This window comes from Macrobrachium nipponense, chromosome 19, assembly GCF_015104395.2.
Source record: "Macrobrachium nipponense isolate FS-2020 chromosome 19, ASM1510439v2, whole genome shotgun sequence".
NCBI classification, from domain to species: Eukaryota; Metazoa; Arthropoda; class Malacostraca; order Decapoda; family Palaemonidae; genus Macrobrachium; species Macrobrachium nipponense.
Window position 1 is genome coordinate 44,530,736 of NC_061088.1, and position 19,547 is coordinate 44,550,282.

Sequence of the window (19,547 nt, forward strand, 5' to 3'; positions counted from 1 at the left end):
TTTATAAGTATTGTATTCCAGTTGCGCATTGTATTTTGAGGAAGGCGGAAATGATGGTGTTTTTCCTTCTTGCCCCGTATATTTTCAAGCATTCTATTAGCCATGTGTGTGGTATCATGTCGAAGGCTTTCTTATAGTCTATCCATGCCATGCTTAGGTTGGTTTTCCCTTCTCCTACTCTTCTTCATTACCATTTTGTCTATCAGGAGCTGTCTTTTGTGCCCCTACACTTCCTTCTGCAGCCTTTCTGTTGGTGGGGGGTGGGATGGTGTTTTGTCTCCTCTAGGTAATTGTATAGCCTTTTCACTGATGATACCTGTTAGTAACTTCCACATTATGGTAGGCAGGTGATAGGCCTGTAGTTACTGGCTATATTTCCCTTACTCTTGTCTTTTTTGTACTAAGGATGTCCTTCCTGTGGTCATCCATTGGGTGTGCATGGTGATTTGAGATACAATGCTGGAGTTGTTCTGCTATTCGTGGGTGTAGGCCTTGAAGTTTTTGAGCCAGTATCCATGAACTTCATCAGGACCTGGGGCTTTCCAGTTTGGCATTTTCTTTAGTTGGTCTGACTGTGTCTGTCGTTGATCTCTGTGAATCTTGTTTTATTCTCCTTGTTTCTTCTTCCTTGACTTCCTGGAGCCATGTTGCATGTTTGTTGTGTGATACCGGATTGCTCCATATGTTTTCCCAGAGTCTCTTACTTGGTTCGGCTTCAGGAATTTCTGGTGGTTTGTCTTCCCCTCTAGTTGGCTGTATAGTCTTTTCTGGTTGGTTCTGAATAGTTTGTTCTGTTGGTATCCCTTATTTCCTGTTCATGTACTGTTGGATCTTATGTGCGTTTGGCCTTAAGCCTCTGTTTTACATCTCTTGTGTTGTAGTTCCCCTCTCCTGTACTTTGTATTTCTCGTTGAGTTCCTCCCGTTGTTTTTTCTTGCTTCTTAGCCTTTTTCTGCCATCTCTTTCAGTTTACTCAAGTCAGATCTCATCACCATGATTTGCGTTTTCCAGGCGCCTTTTCCAAAAAGGTTGCTGTTTTGGTTTCTGTTGGGTTGGTTGTCTGTTGGTGTTGGGTGTTCGAATCCCATCGGTTCTGCTACTAATCTTGCTCCTGCATATGCCAGGTTATTTGTTTCTGTGATACTGGTGGTGTGTATTATGCCCATTATTTCATTGACCTCACTTGTTTTCTCCCTTAATTTCTTGGTGTTGTAGGCTTTCATGGAGGGGATCTTTGTTCTCTCTGTATCTGGCTCCATCCATTGTCTAATCTTTTCTACCCATTCCGTCCTCTCTGTTACTTCGTTGGTGTTTCTTCGTGTGTCGTTGTTTTGATACCTCATCATCCCTGCCGTCTCCGTAGCATCGTCTCTCAGTTCGTCTTCGTGTAATTCGTTATCGTGTGTTTTTTTTTGGGGGGACACCCCCCCTTTCCCGTTCCAGTTTCTTCTCTTTCTGTTAGGGAGAGCCAGTTTCTTTTTATTATTATTATTATTATTATTATTATTATATTATTAATTATTATTATTATTATTATTATTATTAAACACCTGAGTCGGCCTTGCAGTCAAGGCTGCGGCGGGACAGTTGAACACCTGCAAGCCGTCCAGTTGATGTCTGATCAAATTTTCCAATAGCAGGGGGATTTCCTCACAGTAATGAATGAAAGAGACAATGAATATGTTCATCTGCATAAACACTGTAATATTCTTCATTAAATAAATTCACAGGAATACTGCTGGCTTGCTGAGGAGTATCCGACTCGGTTGAAGAATTTTACATTTTATTCTTAAAATTAGTCAGGCTCCATGGACATATGAATAAAATTAGCTAGCAAAAGAAAACCGACTTATATGAGCGTTGTGAGTGTGCTATTAATAAAAATGGACTTTTAAAAGGACTCAACTCGAGTATGGCACATTTGTTAGGAGGACCACGTGCTCTGGAATGAAGTGTACGGATCAGAATTTACTAGTTTATTGTCTTGAGGACAAAATTGATTGATCGATCAATTGAGAGAGAATCCAGAGCAACATAAATTGCTGTGTTCAAGGCCATAGTTGGCCACCTACAAAATGTGCATATATAGGAATTCCAGACCTTCAAATTGTCCTTATCACATGGAAGAAGGAAAAAGGGCACTATTCCTTTTTTAAACCATGTAGGCTAACATGCATTAGCACAAAAATCTTGAGGAATGGTTAATAAGCGCTCTCTTCTCATGAACTAAATTGGGTATGTACATGGTTTGTCAATACTTAACACTTGATTTGCAGTCACTTTTCGTACCTACCATAAACCTAAACAAAATATATCGACACTTGTACTTACAGGTAGAATGGGAGTGGCATAAGGCCACTGCATGTGATAGAGCTGATCAGTTGTTTCCACAGCCATGGTTGATCTGCAACAATATGCAAGACGATCACTTACAAGAAACACTAATGCTAGCAAAGGGAAGATGCCAAGGCAACTCAGTTCTACAACAAATAGATACACAATTCAATACAAATTCACAGTGGGTATTTGCTCAATGGAAACGGAAAATAAATCAGGCAGACATCGAATAGGATCGTGACTGACTAGTAGAAACCTTATTTCAGTACATTACCTTCGTCAGGATGACAGTGTCTTCTTCTGATAGGACATCAGCAATGTTATGAGGAAAATGAAGGGATACCACTCATAAAAGACACTGGCTCGAGGACAAGCACATGGAAGGAGTACATGAGACAGACAAGAGGGAAGTACGGCGAGAGTTCTTGGATAATTCCGAGCACGTCTGCACATTTCTGGGAGAGAACTGCTGGTCCATGGCCCTTATATAACATCTGAGGATTAAGCCTCTGCATCTTTGTACAGATGACATCGGGAGTCAAATGCCCACTCCATTTTCTACTTGGTCACATAGGGTGAGGTTGTGAGGACTGAGTAAGACGAGGAAAGCAAGATAACTACTTTTATTTGCCAAATGAAGCTGTACATAAGGCGGTATGCGGATGGAAATGTAGTGTCTGTCACGCACGCACGAACAAACATAAACAAAAAGGGACAGGCCCCTGCTGTGAATGTTTTTCTTCACAGATGAAAATACATGAATAATAATACATAGAGGGAAAGGATTCCCAACTTATATACATCACAAGAAAGGGCGTAAAATGCTCTACATTTTAGTTCCTGGAAGAAAAGAGAGCACATATGGATATACAGATTTTTACAACGGAAGGGCGAACATTAACCCAAATGTCATCCTTACAAATACTCCTCCCCCCCCCCCAGAAACAATGATTATGTAGAATCGTTGGATGACTAACGGAATCTTGCGGGGAGCTGAAGGAGTCCACGGGTTCGTGATTCCCTCGGTTGAGGGGTATCTTGCGTGTCCTCATTGTCTTGAGGGCCTGAAAGCAGGATGCAACCCCTGGTAGTGGTCCTGGAGGGTTCGACTGCTTTCCTTGGGTGGGCTTGAGGCGATCTATCGAGACCCAGTCCTTGCAGCTGCTGATTGACATGAGGAATGCCTTCTCCTCCCGACGGACAACTCGGTGCGGGCCCTGGTAGGGCCTCGTCAAGGGCAGGCAGGCGGTTGGCGTTGTCATGAAGACGAACCTGTAGGAGTCCAGAGCTTGCAGGTGGAACTGCTTCATCCTGTCGACACACATCTCTCGGCAGGGAAAGAACTACTGGGCGGCTGCACACAACCTAGACAGGGGAATATCAGGATTGTCACTGTTAGTGGGGAAGAATTCGCCTGGCACAGTCAGGGTCTCCCCATACACCTTCTCTGCTGGGGAAGGGTCGCCATTGGCTCTTGGGGCAGTGAGGAGACCGAGGAGGACCCGGGATTGTAGGACGTTGTGGTGTGGTCCTTGGTCCCCCATCATGCATGCCAGGGAAGACCAGAGCTCTAACATGAAGGTGGGTCCTTGGTCTGTCGTGATATCGTTGGGCACTCTGAAGCGGCCGATCCAGCTGGTCAGGAGGGCTTCGGCATAGGCGTCAGGGGTGGCTTCTGACATTGGGGTGGCCACGGGCCACCTGGTAGACCGGTGGATCACTGTCAGGAGGTATCTGGCACTGTTAGATGGAAGAAGAGGCCCGACGACGTTGACGTAGATGTGTCTAAATCTTCGCCTGGGCTGAGGAAAAGAGCCTATCCCTGATTCGGTGTGCCTTCCCGTCTTGCTACTCTGGCATGCGATGCAGTTTCTGGCCCACTCCCGAGCATCCTTCCTGATGCCGTGCCACACAAACTTCTCCATCAGGAGCCTGGTTGCTGTGTGGGGCAATGGGTGCGAGAGGCTGTGAATGACATCGAACACCTGTTTCCTGCGGGAGGCTGGTATCGCAAAGGAGCGTCGTCCTGGAGGGCCCAAAGGGGATGTCCTTCCAGCAAAGGGCAGTGATGGCGGTCCGGTAGGCTGGTACTTCGGGATCGGAGGCTTGTTCATGTGCTAGGTCTTCGTAGTCAACACCAAGGTGAAGGGAGTTGATCTCGACCCTCGAGGGGGCGTCGGCTGCAGGATTTCTTCCACTGGGGGGACATACTCAATGCAGCACCTGAACTCAGAGATGGCTGCAAGATGACATTACTGCCTTGAGAACCAGGCATCGCCCACCTTGATGAAGGCGTGGACCAGCGGCTGGTGGTTTGTCCTTATGGTGAAGGGGACGCCCTTCTGAAGATATTTGAAGTGGCGGACGGCCTGGTAGACGGCAAGGAGCTCACAGTCAAATGTGCTGTAGCGAGTTCCAGGACGGTGCCACACGTGTTGTTGTTGGCATCGGTGGTGACCGTCAGGGGTCGCGTTGGGGTCTTGGTGGCCCTGCTGAGGGAAGACTTGGTTTGGGCGAAGGCAAGCTGCTGGTCTTCTCCCCATATCAGCTTCTTAGGTTTGCCCTTCAGGACCTCGGTCAAAGGGCACGTGGTGCAGATGTCCAGTTCGAACCTTCAGTAATAATTCACCATTCTGATGAATTCCTGGAGGGCCATCATGGCCATCAGTATTGGGAACATATCCACTGCGGCCTCCTTTGACACCATGGGACAAACTCCTGCTGCTGTAATTTCCTGGCTGAGGAAATCCAAATTTCTCGGCACTGAAGGTGCATTTGTCAAACGGACGACAAGTCCGTTCTCCTGTAGGCGCTTGAGGACGGCCTGGACGTGGTTTCAGGTACTCCTCCAGCGATTTGGAAAAGATAAGAATATTGTCCACATAGCAGACACAGAAGGGTAAGTCACCGAGGATGGTGTCCATGAGGCATTGAAAGGTTGCCCCAGCGTTCCGCAGGCCGAAGGTGGAGAAGGCAAATATGAGGGATCCGAAGGGTGTGATGATTGCCGGTTTTGGAATATCATAGGGATGGACAGGGATTTGAAAATACAACCTAAATTAGTCAATCTTGGAGAAGACCTTGGCACCGTGGAGGGGCCTGGTGTGGTCTTACATGTTTGGTAAGGGTTAGTTGTCGGGTGTGGTGATGAGATTCAGGCGCCGGTAGTCACCGCAGGGCCTCCAAGTACCATCTGCCTTCTTCACCATGTGGAGGGGGGATGACCACGAACTTGCTGCCTTTTTACAGCTCCCATCTTCTCCATTTCTTTGAATGTGGTTTTGGCTTCCTGGAGGAGCTTTGGCGGAAGGCAGCGGAACTTGACATGTCGGGGGCCCTTGGTCTCAATATGGTGAAAGACACTGTGTTTGGGCGCATCCCCAGCCACCTGGCAAAGCTCAGGGCAGAAGACGTGGGGAAACTCTGACCCAAAAATCTTACTCCAATGTAAACGTCAATTGTTGACCTCCTCGTTTCACCAGGAAAATTTCTTTAAACATCGTTGTAATTAGTTTAAAATATGATATTTATACATGAAAATCTTCGACAATATCACAAATTTTATAGAAAACAAGAATATATAGCGATATGGCAACTTACCTATCGGGTATGTCCGCAAAATGGCCCCCAACCACACCAAGTGCGACATCCAAATTTGCTACCTGAAATGGAAGAAAGGTATGTCAATTTCGAGGTGTTATTTGTTTATCTAATTATTCGTGGATTTGCATGAAACTTTTATGGTTGCTTGCTGGATGTTTGAACATTATTTTGCAGCTATAAAAAATATCTGAGCAGAAAGAAGTTTTTCGAAAAGGGAATAATTTCGAAAATTTGGAAATATCGACAAAAATATAAAAAAATATTGCAGTATTTTAGGTAAAAAATTGATGATATATATTTTATCAAGATTAAAATTGTAGTATTTATGCTAACAAGTAGTAAAAAAAGGCTCATGATGTAACTTACCTACATAGAAGACACACTTCGGACACAAGACAGTTTGATGCTGTGGGCAGACGGGCCCGTTGCATCGCAAACATGCTATGTTTATCTTGTGGTCTTGTCTAGATGGGCAACTTTGGCAGCAAACACACTTGGGCAGCTTGACATGGCCAATGGCAGGAAGAGGTCTCTGTTCCAGCTCAGCCAGCCTAAACTTATCCACCATCAGGATACACAGGGGCCTTGACAAGTTGGTCAACATATAATACCGATGACTTACTAGGGGAGCACAAAATTCAATGGCGAGCTCCTTGAGGAACCTTCGCCTAGTCAAACTCTTTGCCGATGGGAGGGACATATAGAGAATATAAGAATTTGCCATAATTATATTCAGTATCCTGTAGAAAAGACAAAGTGGCCAGCATCGTGTCTTATGAACACAATTTGCTGTAGAACCCATGTGATCGAATGTGTCTACACCCCCTTTCGTTGCATTATAAAACATCTGGATGTCCGTCTTACATCTTTTGATTTCAGACTGATCATGATGTAGGGAACTCAACAGCAACACCTTCTTAGTCCTGCTGACTTGCTGACACTGGAGAATCAAATTATGTTCGTAATTGAAGACGGCCACTGAGTCCTTGACGGGAAGCACACTCTCAGAAAGTTCCTTAGGAATATAAGGTTTCTGCCGAATGGTTATCCGTTGTCACTGTGCGACCCCTTTGGAGAAAAGGTCGCACAAGGTCCATCGTGAAAATTTCTCTCAACGTCTGTTTCCTCTTGGCACCCTCACTGTGTCCTTCCCCAAGTAAACAATCGCATTACACATGTAATGCATATCAGCATCACACGCCAACGCAAGCTTGATGCCGTACCTATAGGAAGAGAGAATAGAATTAGTATCTAAAAAAGTAAAACATAGAAATTGGCACTTGAAGGGGACTGGACCATATGGCCATATACAGTGTGTCAGGTTTGAACAAAGGCATTCATATTATTAGAATTAATACTGCTCAATATGCGAGGTTTACCTAAAAACTTTGCTCTTTGCAAAAAAAAAACAGAAAGTGGCACTCAAAGGAAAATGAACCATATTGGCGCTATATGACATCTTAGCCACACCCAGAGTCGCGCATGTGATACACACAACATCCTAAAACATATTCCAATATCACAAAACTATACTAGTTTGCTATTATGCACACTGAGTACGTAATAACTTTGCTATTTGCAAAAAAACACAGAAATTTGCACTCTAACATATTCCAACATTACAAAACACTATTAGAATGAATACTGCTCAATATGTGAGGTTTACCTAAAAATTTTGCTTTTTACAAAAAAACCAGAAAGTGGCACTCGATGGAAAATGGACCATATAGTGATATATGGTATTTCAGCCACTCCGAAGGTCACGCATGGCATAGGTGCACGATCCAGCCAGATTTCCAACACAACAAAGACACATGACTATGCACACTGTTCATTGAGAAATTAATATGTAATAACTTTGATTTTCAATCACCTACCTCTTAAATGTATGTGCAGATCGACCTCGACCCAAGCGACTCTAAGAAAAGGGGGAAGCACTTGAGACAGACATTGGCAGCTGTAGAAGAGCGAACGTCTGCAGGTCGATCACACCCAGATTTGACACGGGCAATAACTTATGGGGAAAAAACAGGTTTTTTGAAATATGCCTTGGATCGCATGAGACCCGTCACACCTATTCAGGGTTAAAGGATCGTGTTGAAGCACGCACAGTGAATTATGATGGTATACCAATCCTCGACGACCTGTGAAGAGAGGTGACCGAAGTGCTCAGGGAAATGGAGTTTGAGCCTCAGCTTTTTTGCAATTTGCTGAAATCATACCCCTCAAAAATGCTTCCTTCCCATGTTTCTGCTGTCATCCATCCCATCCATTTTGTCGTCCATTCCACCATTGTTCATGCCAGCTCCTTCGTAGTTGCCCTCATCTTTCTGCTCGTCGTCGTCAGATGACGTAATTTCCAGGGGAACGAAGTGATTGATGGCTCGCAAGGTTTCTGTGCCATCTTACAGCACCTTTGCAGATCTGATGATCCTGTCCTCGTTTGAATATATCATTGTGATCTTGCCGAGTGGCGACAAAGCTCACTTACGCTGATCAATCTTTACCAGCACTATATCGCCCATGTGGAGATTAGTCCTGTTTCCCTACTGGGGTTCGTGCCTCGATTGCAAGGTGGAGAGATATTTGTGTTGCCAACACTCCCGAAACACTTTTAAGGTATTGGTTAACCTGAGATACCAATCTCATAACTTTCGAGTTGTCAGCATTTGGTTCAAATCCTCGGGAGGAAGCAATGGCACCATCAGGTTAATTATGTAGCCTCGTAGAAGATGGGAGGGGGTGAGGACTTCATCCTCATGTTCATCCCCTGCAAAAGAGGCCTATTATTGACCACTGCCTTGGCTTCCTTCACCAATGTTCGTACTTGCTCCTCAGGGAAGGGCTTCATCTAAAAGGTTGTCTCTAGTGTGCGCTTCACCACTCCTATGAGATGCTCGAAGAATCCTCCCTTCCACGGTGCTCGGAGTGTCTAAAAATGCCAGTGTATGCCCTTTTTTCTCAGGAACTGCGGAACCTTGTCCTCTTTGTACAGCCCCTGTAGAAAGCTGCTGGCTGTTCTAAAGGTCTGATGGTTATCCGATACAAACATCGTTGGGGTCCTGTGTGTCACGCAGAAACATCTAAATGTCAGAATAAAAGTGACAGCCTCCAGATTGCTGCAAAATTGTAAGTACACTGCTCTGGTGCTCATGCAAGTGATGAGTAGAATGTAGCCTACCCCATTGGTGGTTTGGATTGGACCCGTGTGATCCATTCCAACGTGATCGAAAGCTTGAACATCATCACTCGTTCTTTGGGTAGAGGAGGTGGTGGTGGTCATGTCATGAGGGGCCTGAAGGCCACGATACTGGCCCATAGGAATGTACGACTTTCTTGACTCTGACCCTCAGTCTGGGTGACCAACATTCCTGTTGGAAAATTCCCATTAGTTCATTGACACCACAATGCATGTTAACATCATGCAAGTGTTTGAGGTAAGTGAGTACTAATTTGCCATTGGCAGGCCAGGCAACAAAATCAGCTTATTTTCACAATGATTACTATTACTAATCCTACTTTGAGTATATACAACTCCATATATCATGCAAAGATTTAGTTGCGCATAAAAATTGCAAATATCATTCAGCACTTTAACATTACTTTGAAAATATGCACAGGTACTGGCAAAGTAATGTCTCTGCTCAATCTAGCAAGTTTTAGAAATGGATTGCAATTCAATTTCAGAAATTTTAAGACAAGCTTCATAACATTCAACAAAACTTCCAATTCAATACTACTCTTCATGATTTCCCAGATCTCGCTGGGTTCTACCAAAGCAATTTCCTCCCTTAATTCTCAGAGGGCCACGGCAACAGTCATGTCTACTTGCTTTGACACACAGACTTTCTCATTCGGCGGTTTCGGTTCTCCCGTACAATGCAGAAAACAGGGGCCACGCTGCCACATCTGTCTCTGCGACAGCTCTTTCAAGGTGGCTCCTCTCAACAGAACATCAGTAGGGTTCAGGTGTGTAGGCACATATTTTAAGGTCATGGGGGAGTTCTGCAGAGTAAAAACAATTTCTCCCACACGATTATTAATGAAAACATTTTTATGGTAATTTTTATTGTTGACCCAAGCAATGACAACCTTGCTAGCTGTCCACAAAGTGATGGATTCAGGATGCATGAGTGACATCAGATGATGCAACTGCCCGATAGCATCTGAAAAAATGTGCAATTCCTTGATCTTTGAGCCCACGTATCTTTTTAACTTTAACTCATGGACTAGTTTGAATTCTTTTAGTAACTGACTGGCTTCCTGGGCCCTGGGGGCATCCAGAACATCATCCCAGCTGACTCGTTCTTCTCACAATCGTTGTAGGAACAGCTTTAACTTTAACAAATAACAGACTCACTAAATCTAGGGGGTTAAAATTGGATACAAACAGTGAGAGACTCCTACTTTTCGTGGGTACCCACCCTTCGCCCAAATCTCTGATCCCTTTGCTAGCTTTTAAACTAACTTTGTCACTTTTTTTCTGTTCCATTCTAGTCCCAATACGTTAACACATACAGGCTCATCCCAACTCATCTTCGTATTTAGTCAACGGCATATTGGCTTTTTCTAATATGGCCTTGATATTCTCATAACCCTGAATTAACGTACATGGCTCATCAAATGTTTCAACGCAATTGTCGACAGAAATTATGAATGATTTCAGCTCGCCCTTCCTCCTGCAAATGTGTCTGAAGGACATGTTGCAGGAGGAAGGGACTCGCTGTGATGCCAAACACAATGACCCAGAAGGTGGCCGTGAAATTAGACTCCTCACGCCAGAGAAATCGGATGTACTTGGCATCATTGGATCGAGCAAAATACGACGGAAAGCTTTGCTAATGTGTGCCAATAACACATACTGGCCAAGACAGAATCTTATCAACAAATTATGTAGGGCCTCTACCAAGTTGGATCCTGAAAATAGGCAGTCGTTTAAAGACAAGTTATTCTTTGATGTAGCTGATGCATTGAACACTATTTACAAGGGGTGGCTCGACTTTCTTTCTTTACCCCAAAATGACGCATGTAATACCCTTCTATCTTGGGGTTTTCTACTTTCTGTATAAATCCTGCCTTGAGAAAGGTTTGCAATACCCTTTCATAGTCTGCTTGGTACTGGGGTTCCCAATCGAACTTTGCATTAAGAGCTTCCATCTGGGTTACAGCATTGCGATAGTTTACATTTAGGTGTTCATTAGAACAAAAAGGAAGACTTACTTGATAGGCCTGGCTAGTTTTGATTACACTCTAACTTTCTCTATCTATGGCCTCGGACTCTTGTATGGTATACTGCTCTGAGGGAGCAATCCCTATCATTTCTAGCCTCCACCATTCATCTACATCGCGTTCGAGTGGAGCTAACCTACACACTCAAAGGTTTGGGTTAAAGTTTTGCTTGGCATCTGCTGGCGCCCACTGCAGTACTCTTCCAAATGGCGACATCCCTCCATGTGTAAATAAAGACATTGACTCCATCAATTTTGTCATTCCCATGAGCACATCTACCCCTTTGATTTGATCTCGCTTCACATTGTTATCAGCGGTACTACAGCCCTTGCTACGTAGATGTTCTTTTGACTTGTGTATAGCCTACATTGTGGATGGGGACGTCTACGTTCTCATAGGCAACCAGTTTAGTTCAAATAACTCTATTCCCCATTTCCAATAGGCACACCACAACTAACTCTCCCTCGATGACGGCGGAGCCGAAGGGGGCGAGATTTAGAGCCACCCTACCAATCACATGGAGATTTAACCTTTTCACCAATGGCGCTGATATAAAACTTTGCTGGCTTCCCGTATCGAGGAACAATCTGACACGGTTGTTTCTGTTTCGGACACGCAAATTGGCGGTAGCCGTTGGTAACAAGGAGCAGGTAAATCGAGTGAAGGATTTCCTTTGCTGACTTTTGCATTTATACAAGGCTTGGCATCTTTGTCTTTCATTTTGGGGTTGGTAACGAATTTTTGGCTAGTTTTTGAGCTTGTGGTTTTCACAAGTATCGTTAATTCAAACCTAAACTTTTTGAGTTTCACGGGGTTCATAGAGAGAACGAAAATATTTGCCAGCCGGTGCTCTTTACCATACTGCTTGTCGAGCAGATCCAAAGCAATATGATAATTTACCGTTGTTACGCTCAGAGACTTAACAACTCTAAGTGGATCCTTTCCCAGGGCGCCTAAGAAGCATGTGAACTTGGTTACGTCGTCCAAGTCAATTATACATACTGTCCACATGGACATTAAATAGTTCCCTAAAGGAGGTGTACTCTCACTTCTCCCTCGAACACAGGGAGAGGTAACGGTTTCAATTTAGGCAAATGCACTTGCCGATTCTGAGCATTCTAAGTGTCGATCCAGTACAGCAACAACGACGCTGCCCTGGTCGCATCATCTAACAGCTGGCATAGCCTAGCCTCCATGCCGGATTCTAACTTAGCTATGTTGGACATATACAACATCCACAGTTGTTTCTCATCTTCCTTTATATTATCTACCAAATTTTGGTGTATGGCTGCGGTACGCATTTTTTCAAGTTCACGTTGAGCTTCTATGACAAGGTCAGAGAGGAGACCCATCGTCTCCTCAATTTGAATCACAGTGGCAACGCCATGGTTATTACATTACTCACTGGGACCAAATACAGTAAACAGAAATTAGTTACGTTACGAAGAAGGGGGGAAAGCTAATAATAAATCGAGGGACCTAGGTTGCTTACTCTTGTTGGTGATTCCGCTCTCTTCTGATTAACCTCATTAGCCAGTTGAGGAACACGGTTTTTACTTGTGCCGTAAAATGGACACCATCAGATTTCTTACCAGATTTGTAGGCAGTAGTGTTCATAGAAAGGTGCCTAACACTGTACCTGTGACGTTTTGAACAATATTTCGTTAAATTGGCATTCAAGTTTTTTACTTTAGCATTATACTCTGCTGGAGCTATTTGGAAGCAATTAGCGTAAGAATAATTTCTTAGTTCGACGCCACAGATTACGATTGCATTTCTGGTTCCTCAACCGCTCAATGAGCTGCGGTAAATTGTCCCATACAACCTTTGGTGGTTGCTTGGAGAGGTAATTACTGCCCAACTAAAGTACTGTCAAGTTGTACTGTCTCTGATAGTACTCTAAGCTATCATCAATGAACTGGGCAATAACACCCACTGGTTTTCTAAATATCTCCGTCTCATTCTTGCTAGTTTGTGGCAGATCCAGTGGCAACTGTGAATGCCCTATCAAAGCTACTCTGAATACCATTGCCAATTCAGTGCCTCCTGTGCAGCTGAGCACTTATTATACGTTTTGAAGGACCAAAATGCTGCAATTTCATCAAAAGTTTGTTGCCCAGATATTAAGGGCTGATGAGAACATCATAAAGGACCAAGCAGCAGCTACCCAAGGTAGGGTTGAACAGACAAGGTCGACAATTTTCACAATTTTATTACAAAAATAAACTATTCAAATTGAAAAAATAGACCGTTCCCATATATTACAATTATTTACAATTCTCATAAGTGTGAATCTACTACTAAATGGTCATTTTGCTGAAGATTCGGCCACCATGCGGTCGAAAAGCAAAACTAAGTCCCTGGAGGGGGTAATCTTCACAAAATAGAAAACATTACAATGAATTCCTCTGCAAAAGGGGTCCCAGTATAAGAGCTAACACATCTAAAGCAATAATGACCTAGTCAATTCAAATACAAGGATGCACCTCGATAAATCTAATTCAAGCACATATCTTACAACTATTAACCAGCGCCCTGGGGAAGAATGTTCTTCGGAGGGGGTGCTGGCCCACTTTGCAACTTAGTGACGCCAAGACGTGGACTTGTTTATTACACATCTATGCTATCATCATAAAGTGAAAACGATAAATCTATATTGCAATCAAGGGTCGATTGAAATTTCTTCAATTAAATTCAAAATGTAGGCATTCTCCCAGATTTGTTAAAATTTCAGCGTTTTCGTCTTGGGCTGTTCTTTTGTTTCTTATACTGAATACATTGGATAAATTTTGATTCATTATTTGCAGAAAGAATATTTTTTTTATCAGTTTAATTCATCCTCTTCCTTTCTGATCAATTTAGTTCACCGTAACCTTTTAGTTGCATTAATTATTTTTGTTACTCGCGTAGCCACATCACGAACCCATTGATGTTCTTTCTCTTGCTAAATAACCTGACGTTGTGGAAAGTTTGTCATTAAAAAGGGGATCCTACCTTTTTGGTGACAGGCCATGTCAGACACTTGTAGACAAGAGAGTGCACTTGCAAGAGAAGGAGATCTAGAATGCCAAGAGCAGAGACCCTAAGGCTGCTGGTACTATGCCTGGCAGTGACTCAGGGACTGCACTAGTGAATAACAATAACATGAACCTATTGCTGAACTTACCATTAGACTGAATAAACCAGATAACAGCTCTGTAGAGGTTGACCAAACAAGAGGTGGGCAAAAAAAGTTTTTACACGGGAAGACGTACAGAATCCTGACTATGATGAAATTGAATTTGATATTTAATGATTTGGTATAAATAGGCACTTTTTTGTGTACTTGTTTTTTTGTACATTATTATGTTCACTAGTTGTATATTGTAATGTATCTCTTGTGATGACAACAACTTAGGGAGAAGTAATATTGTGAGTGCCACTGATTTGTCATATGGTTTCAGTCAACAAACATTAATGATAAATAAATACTTTGTGTTACTGTGGATAGTTGTTAGTAGTGTTCATACTTATACCTAGTAAGTATAGGAGCATTCTTGGTAGCTGTAGTATCTCCTTGTTTTTCCAAATGGCATTTAACTAGATTTTTCTACCTTTGGTGTGTGTGGCCAGCCATGTTGGAGTTAGAGGTTGAATAGAGGTGTTTATTGTGCATTGACTTGTGCATTACTTGTATTCCAACCTGTGTTGTGTAGAGACAATAAAGATACTAGAAGTGATCAGTTCTGCCAAATTAAACTTTTGGATTGACTGGCTTTCCTTACAAATATTCTGGATTTGTAACAATGTGTTATGAAGACAGTGTATTCCCATTTACTTCCTTTTGAAAAAAATCGTGTCAGTGATACTGCTTGAACTAATTAAAGTTTTTTTCTATAACAAGCATCCATATATTTGTGGAATCAACAATTTTTGTGACAAGTTTGGTTTGCAGTGATTCTTCTTGTATTCAGTTTTCGAAATTTCATGAAAACACTTAGAAAAATTTATAACACTTGCTTTTAGAACAATAGTATAGAAAAGCAATAGTTTGAAGCTATGCAAGGTAAATTTAAGATTGCATGAATGGTAAATTTGTGTTCATTTGCATCCTTAATATACTGCCAGAGCTGGAAGAGCTTGCTTCCTTTGAATGGCGCTGCCAACATTACAAAAATATATATTAGTAACGTGTTGACAAATTTGTCATTTGAATTTAATTTTGTGTTTGCAATACAAGCGTTGCTGATAGTAATAGCTTTTCTTACAGCTAGAAGGTAACTGGTAGTTATGGCTATTAGGTATCATGTAACTGTTAGTTGTCAGAGGAGTGGTCTTTACTTGTATACCTGTTCACAAATATTTGACATATTCGTCAATTTTTTTTATTTCAAGGACAGTGTAGAAGCTGGACTAAATCTTGTGCAGTGCAGTACAGTAGAGGGAGTTGAAATAAAGTCTGTTGGTCGTCCAAGCAGCTCTGACATTCCTGGTATTGTGAAGCTTTTTAATAAGACATTACAGTACTGCTGGGCTCCAATCAACCAAACGGATCTCACTATTGTTATAGTACTGCCACAAAACGACTCCAAGGTAAACTATATATTTCATTTCACCAAATCTTATATCATATAGTTAAGATGTTGAGAATTTGCCATGACAATACCAGAATTTTTGAAAATGATTTTCTACCACTCACACAAATAAAACTCCACACAGCTGGGAACTAAACTATCTCGTTACTGCTTTTAGATATTTTATTATAAAATAATTATTATGTCTGATTTTAACATTATAAATTTTACTCGCTGAAAAGGTTAACTTATTTAGGAATTGGATTCCAGTTTTAAATTTGGTTTATCCATTTTTCTGTAAAAGTTATTCCAGTTAACGAAATTCTGTTAACTGCATGAAATGACTGTTATTGAAAGGATAAAGTGCGAAAGGTTTTATTTTTTTATAAACACTATTTAGCGTCTTGAATTACTTTCTATCATTTAGAGGGATAGAATCATCATTTTAAATAAAGTGTGAATTCAAACATATAAGAAAATATAAACAAGGATCATAAACCCAGTAAAAAAAATACGATTTGAATAAATATCAGTTTGAATCAGAAATGAAAAGATATGATTCTGACAACATCTTTTGCAACACGTATCCTGGAATTGACGCCAGCAAATCATACTGAAGGTGGATAGAAATATTTAAATATTAAAACATGCTGGACAGGTTTCCTACAGGGAGACTAGCAGAGTGCATTATTTTCATAATGTCTAAGAGTTGAAGATATAAAATCTTTCCTTTCCCTACACCCAAACGTGCACACAGCAAACAAGAATTCAGTATGTTTCTCTTAGTCAGAAATTTTTTCTGTAACAAAAAGAAATATGATAAACACTCAATTTAAACTTACATGTAAGAAATACCATAGCGTTTATTTCTTTATGTATGAGTACATGCATCAGCTATGATTACATTATTGTCTGGTTACAATTTTGCATTTGAGTATCTGTCAAGAAAACTGATTATGTATGTATAGATGGTATTTATTTTATTACGACTCGCTTTGTAAGAAGTAGAGCACACAAGGGATCGTACCTATAGCCTAAAGTGAACTGAAACGTAAATAACCAAATCATAGCCTATGGCACCCAGATGACTTCACTCATTCTAAATAACATTCAAGATCTCACATTGTGTTGTGTATTGAGCACATACATGATATAAATTATATTAACATAAATGTAAATATTAATGGCGGGCTCATTACTCCTAGATAGTCTGAGATCTGGCTTTAGCACAGTCTCTTTCTCACTATTCTCATCCAAAGAACATCACAGGAAATATATCCCCATCATAAGATATGCATATCCTCTAAAGGAATTTTCCCAAATGAACTTTGAGATAGGAATACTGGAGTGATTTAGGCTTGGAGATCCTGGTGACTTCTCAGAGATCACGATCACAGGACAAGGGGGTGCCCAGATGGCAGTTTAACTGAGACTGAGTGATTACGTAAGTCATTCTCAGTAAAACTGCATGGTGCGAAGACTGTAACAAGACTGTTCTGTCTGAGCGTTGTAACAAGATTGCTGTTTACAGCCATGGTTGACCAACAACTAACGTCCAACTAATTATCGAACCAACAAAACAACCAACGACCTGTAATTAAGTGCTACTCACGTATACTTACAAACTAATAGATAAAATAACTAAACACAATGCTTTCCCTAAATAAATACAATTATAACAAAACATATCTTCTTTTCATACAGTACGCATTTCCACTTATGTAAATGAAGAAAATATGGAAAAATACATGACAACTTGCGGCAAAGTACAATCTCTCGTGTCGAAGATTTGATATGCTCTCCTGCAAGAAAACTCACATCGACAGTATTTGCTGTAGTACTGTTCTTATTGCTTTCCTGGCTTTTGCAATTATCTCAGCTGTCTTTCATCTTTTCCGGGTGCTTGGCTGAATATCCTCTTTTGCAGGATTAATTTTGTCCATCTCTTGTCACAGCTCCAGGGGGTATAACATAATCATAGGTCTCATGGGTTGGCCACTATTAGGACCTTGTCTCGGCCAGTATTTAACTCGACCACTTGGCCTAACTTCTGCTTGCTCCTTGACCCCTCATCATGAATGAGGACTACATCCCTTATCCTGCCCCTCGAATAGGATTCCTTTACGGGGTGAGGGGCTTCTGTGGGAGTGTATTACTACTACCACAGGTGCCCTGGGTCCTGACGGAACTTCCTACAGCCCTTTCTCGCATGCTCTTAATTCCTCCCTCTTCTACTTTCTTTCAGTTTTTCTCAAATCTCCCCCATTTGACTCTAAACGTCTCTCTGTCCTCTTTTTCTTCTACTCTGTTTTTACTTCCTAATGCTTATTTTTTCACTTCCCTTCCATCTTCGTATCCATCCTCAATGACTTCTGGTTCTAGGGATTTTGGCTTAAACAGTTAGGATATTTCCATTTTCATTAAATTTCCTGTCTGAAAGGAAAGGACATCATGCCTTGGATAGGGGTTCGTGTTCTAAGGTAAATGTGGGAACTGTGATTAGGAGTGTCGCCCAATCCGATGATGTTTGGATGTGAAGGGTGTTAATATGGTGCTATATTGACACCCTGAAGGTGGAACTATCCCTGAGATCAGCCCGTGGATTCCAGGGGTGGGCTGTTATTAGGAGTAGGACTCATGGCATATTTTCTGGTATGCCCTCCAACATAGTCAGAGTGGGGATAATTGTATTCTATTAATATTCTCGGTCCCAACAAGCGGGTTAGGCTTACATCTGGGGGTCATTTCCTACTGATGTCATTAGTAGAGAGCAGAACCCCAAGAAAAGTCAATGGTGCCTATTCAGTCATTGTGATGGTAATTGCTTCATAGCAAAGAAAGATAAAGGAAAGGAGAACGCATTTTCGAGAAGTTTGGCAGCAAGGAGGCTTTCGCGCCACTGTTGGAGGCGTCTATGCTCGCGGCTGTTCTAGAATCGGCAGGAATGTTGTGGATCTTGTCTGGACGTGAGAAACGCCGTGATTTCTGATGCAATACCTCGTCTAGATTCATCTAAGAAGTTCTAGAAATCCCTGGAGTCGGTGACGTTCGCCGTAGGCTCCGCCCCCAGAGTGCTGTATAAATACGACGAACGAACTTTGGAGAGCAGTGATCGAAGAAGAAGGAAAAGATCGTAAAAGAGAGAGATCACCAGATCAGATTATCAGTGAGAGATCACCAGCAGAGATCGTCAGAGAGAGACTAGAGACGAAGGAAGGAACCGATGAAGTATCAATCAAAAGAAGAGTTGTTCGGGAGTTGGTTGGATATTGGTCTAGTCGTCTCCAGGAGTGGACGAATTATCTCGTGTTATCTCAGCGTCGAGCAGACTGCAGAGAGAAAAGGTCCTGCTAGAGGTTTTGGGTATTTCCTGCCTTTCAAGTAAACTAATTTCTGCAATATGGAGTCAAGAGGATGACTGCAATTGCCGCTCTACATTTATGAAGCCAGCGCATCGAATTGCCAAATCGAGTAGCAAGTATTTGAATTGCCTCACTGTTTCCCCAGTTCACGCAGTGTAAGATTCTATCTGTTTATGTAAATTGGAGATACCATTCTGCATTTACCTTTGTTAGTAAGCTTGTAAATAAACCTTTGTTGTGTTAGAGTTTCTTTCTATATTCGTATCCCCAGTTTCAGCTGTTTGTGTTGATATATTTTTTTTAATTTCATATCAAACCTGAAGCGAACCTCTCTCAGAGGCCGTAACATTGTGTCGACCTTTAACCAGGATATTTTGACACCGTAACATTGTCTCTGAGACCTTAGAGTCTGTAACAGTCATCACCATCAGCATTTTTTTTAAACAAACTTAATTTTTCAATG

At 42.0% G+C, this 19,547-nt stretch overlaps 1 protein-coding gene across 6 annotated transcripts in view; it reads left to right on the forward strand.

Annotated features, from left to right (window-relative positions):
- LOC135216728 (uncharacterized) overlaps nt 1-19,547 on the forward strand; it is a 481,792-nt gene that overhangs the window by 331,322 nt on the left and 130,923 nt on the right. For all 6 annotated transcript variants that reach the window (XM_064252201.1, XM_064252232.1, XM_064252208.1 and 3 more), the window contains exon 15: nt 15,544-15,741. In XM_064252201.1, coding sequence (XP_064108271.1) covers nt 15,544-15,741 — 198 coding nt within the window. The remainder of the gene's footprint in view (nt 1-15,543; nt 15,742-19,547) is intronic.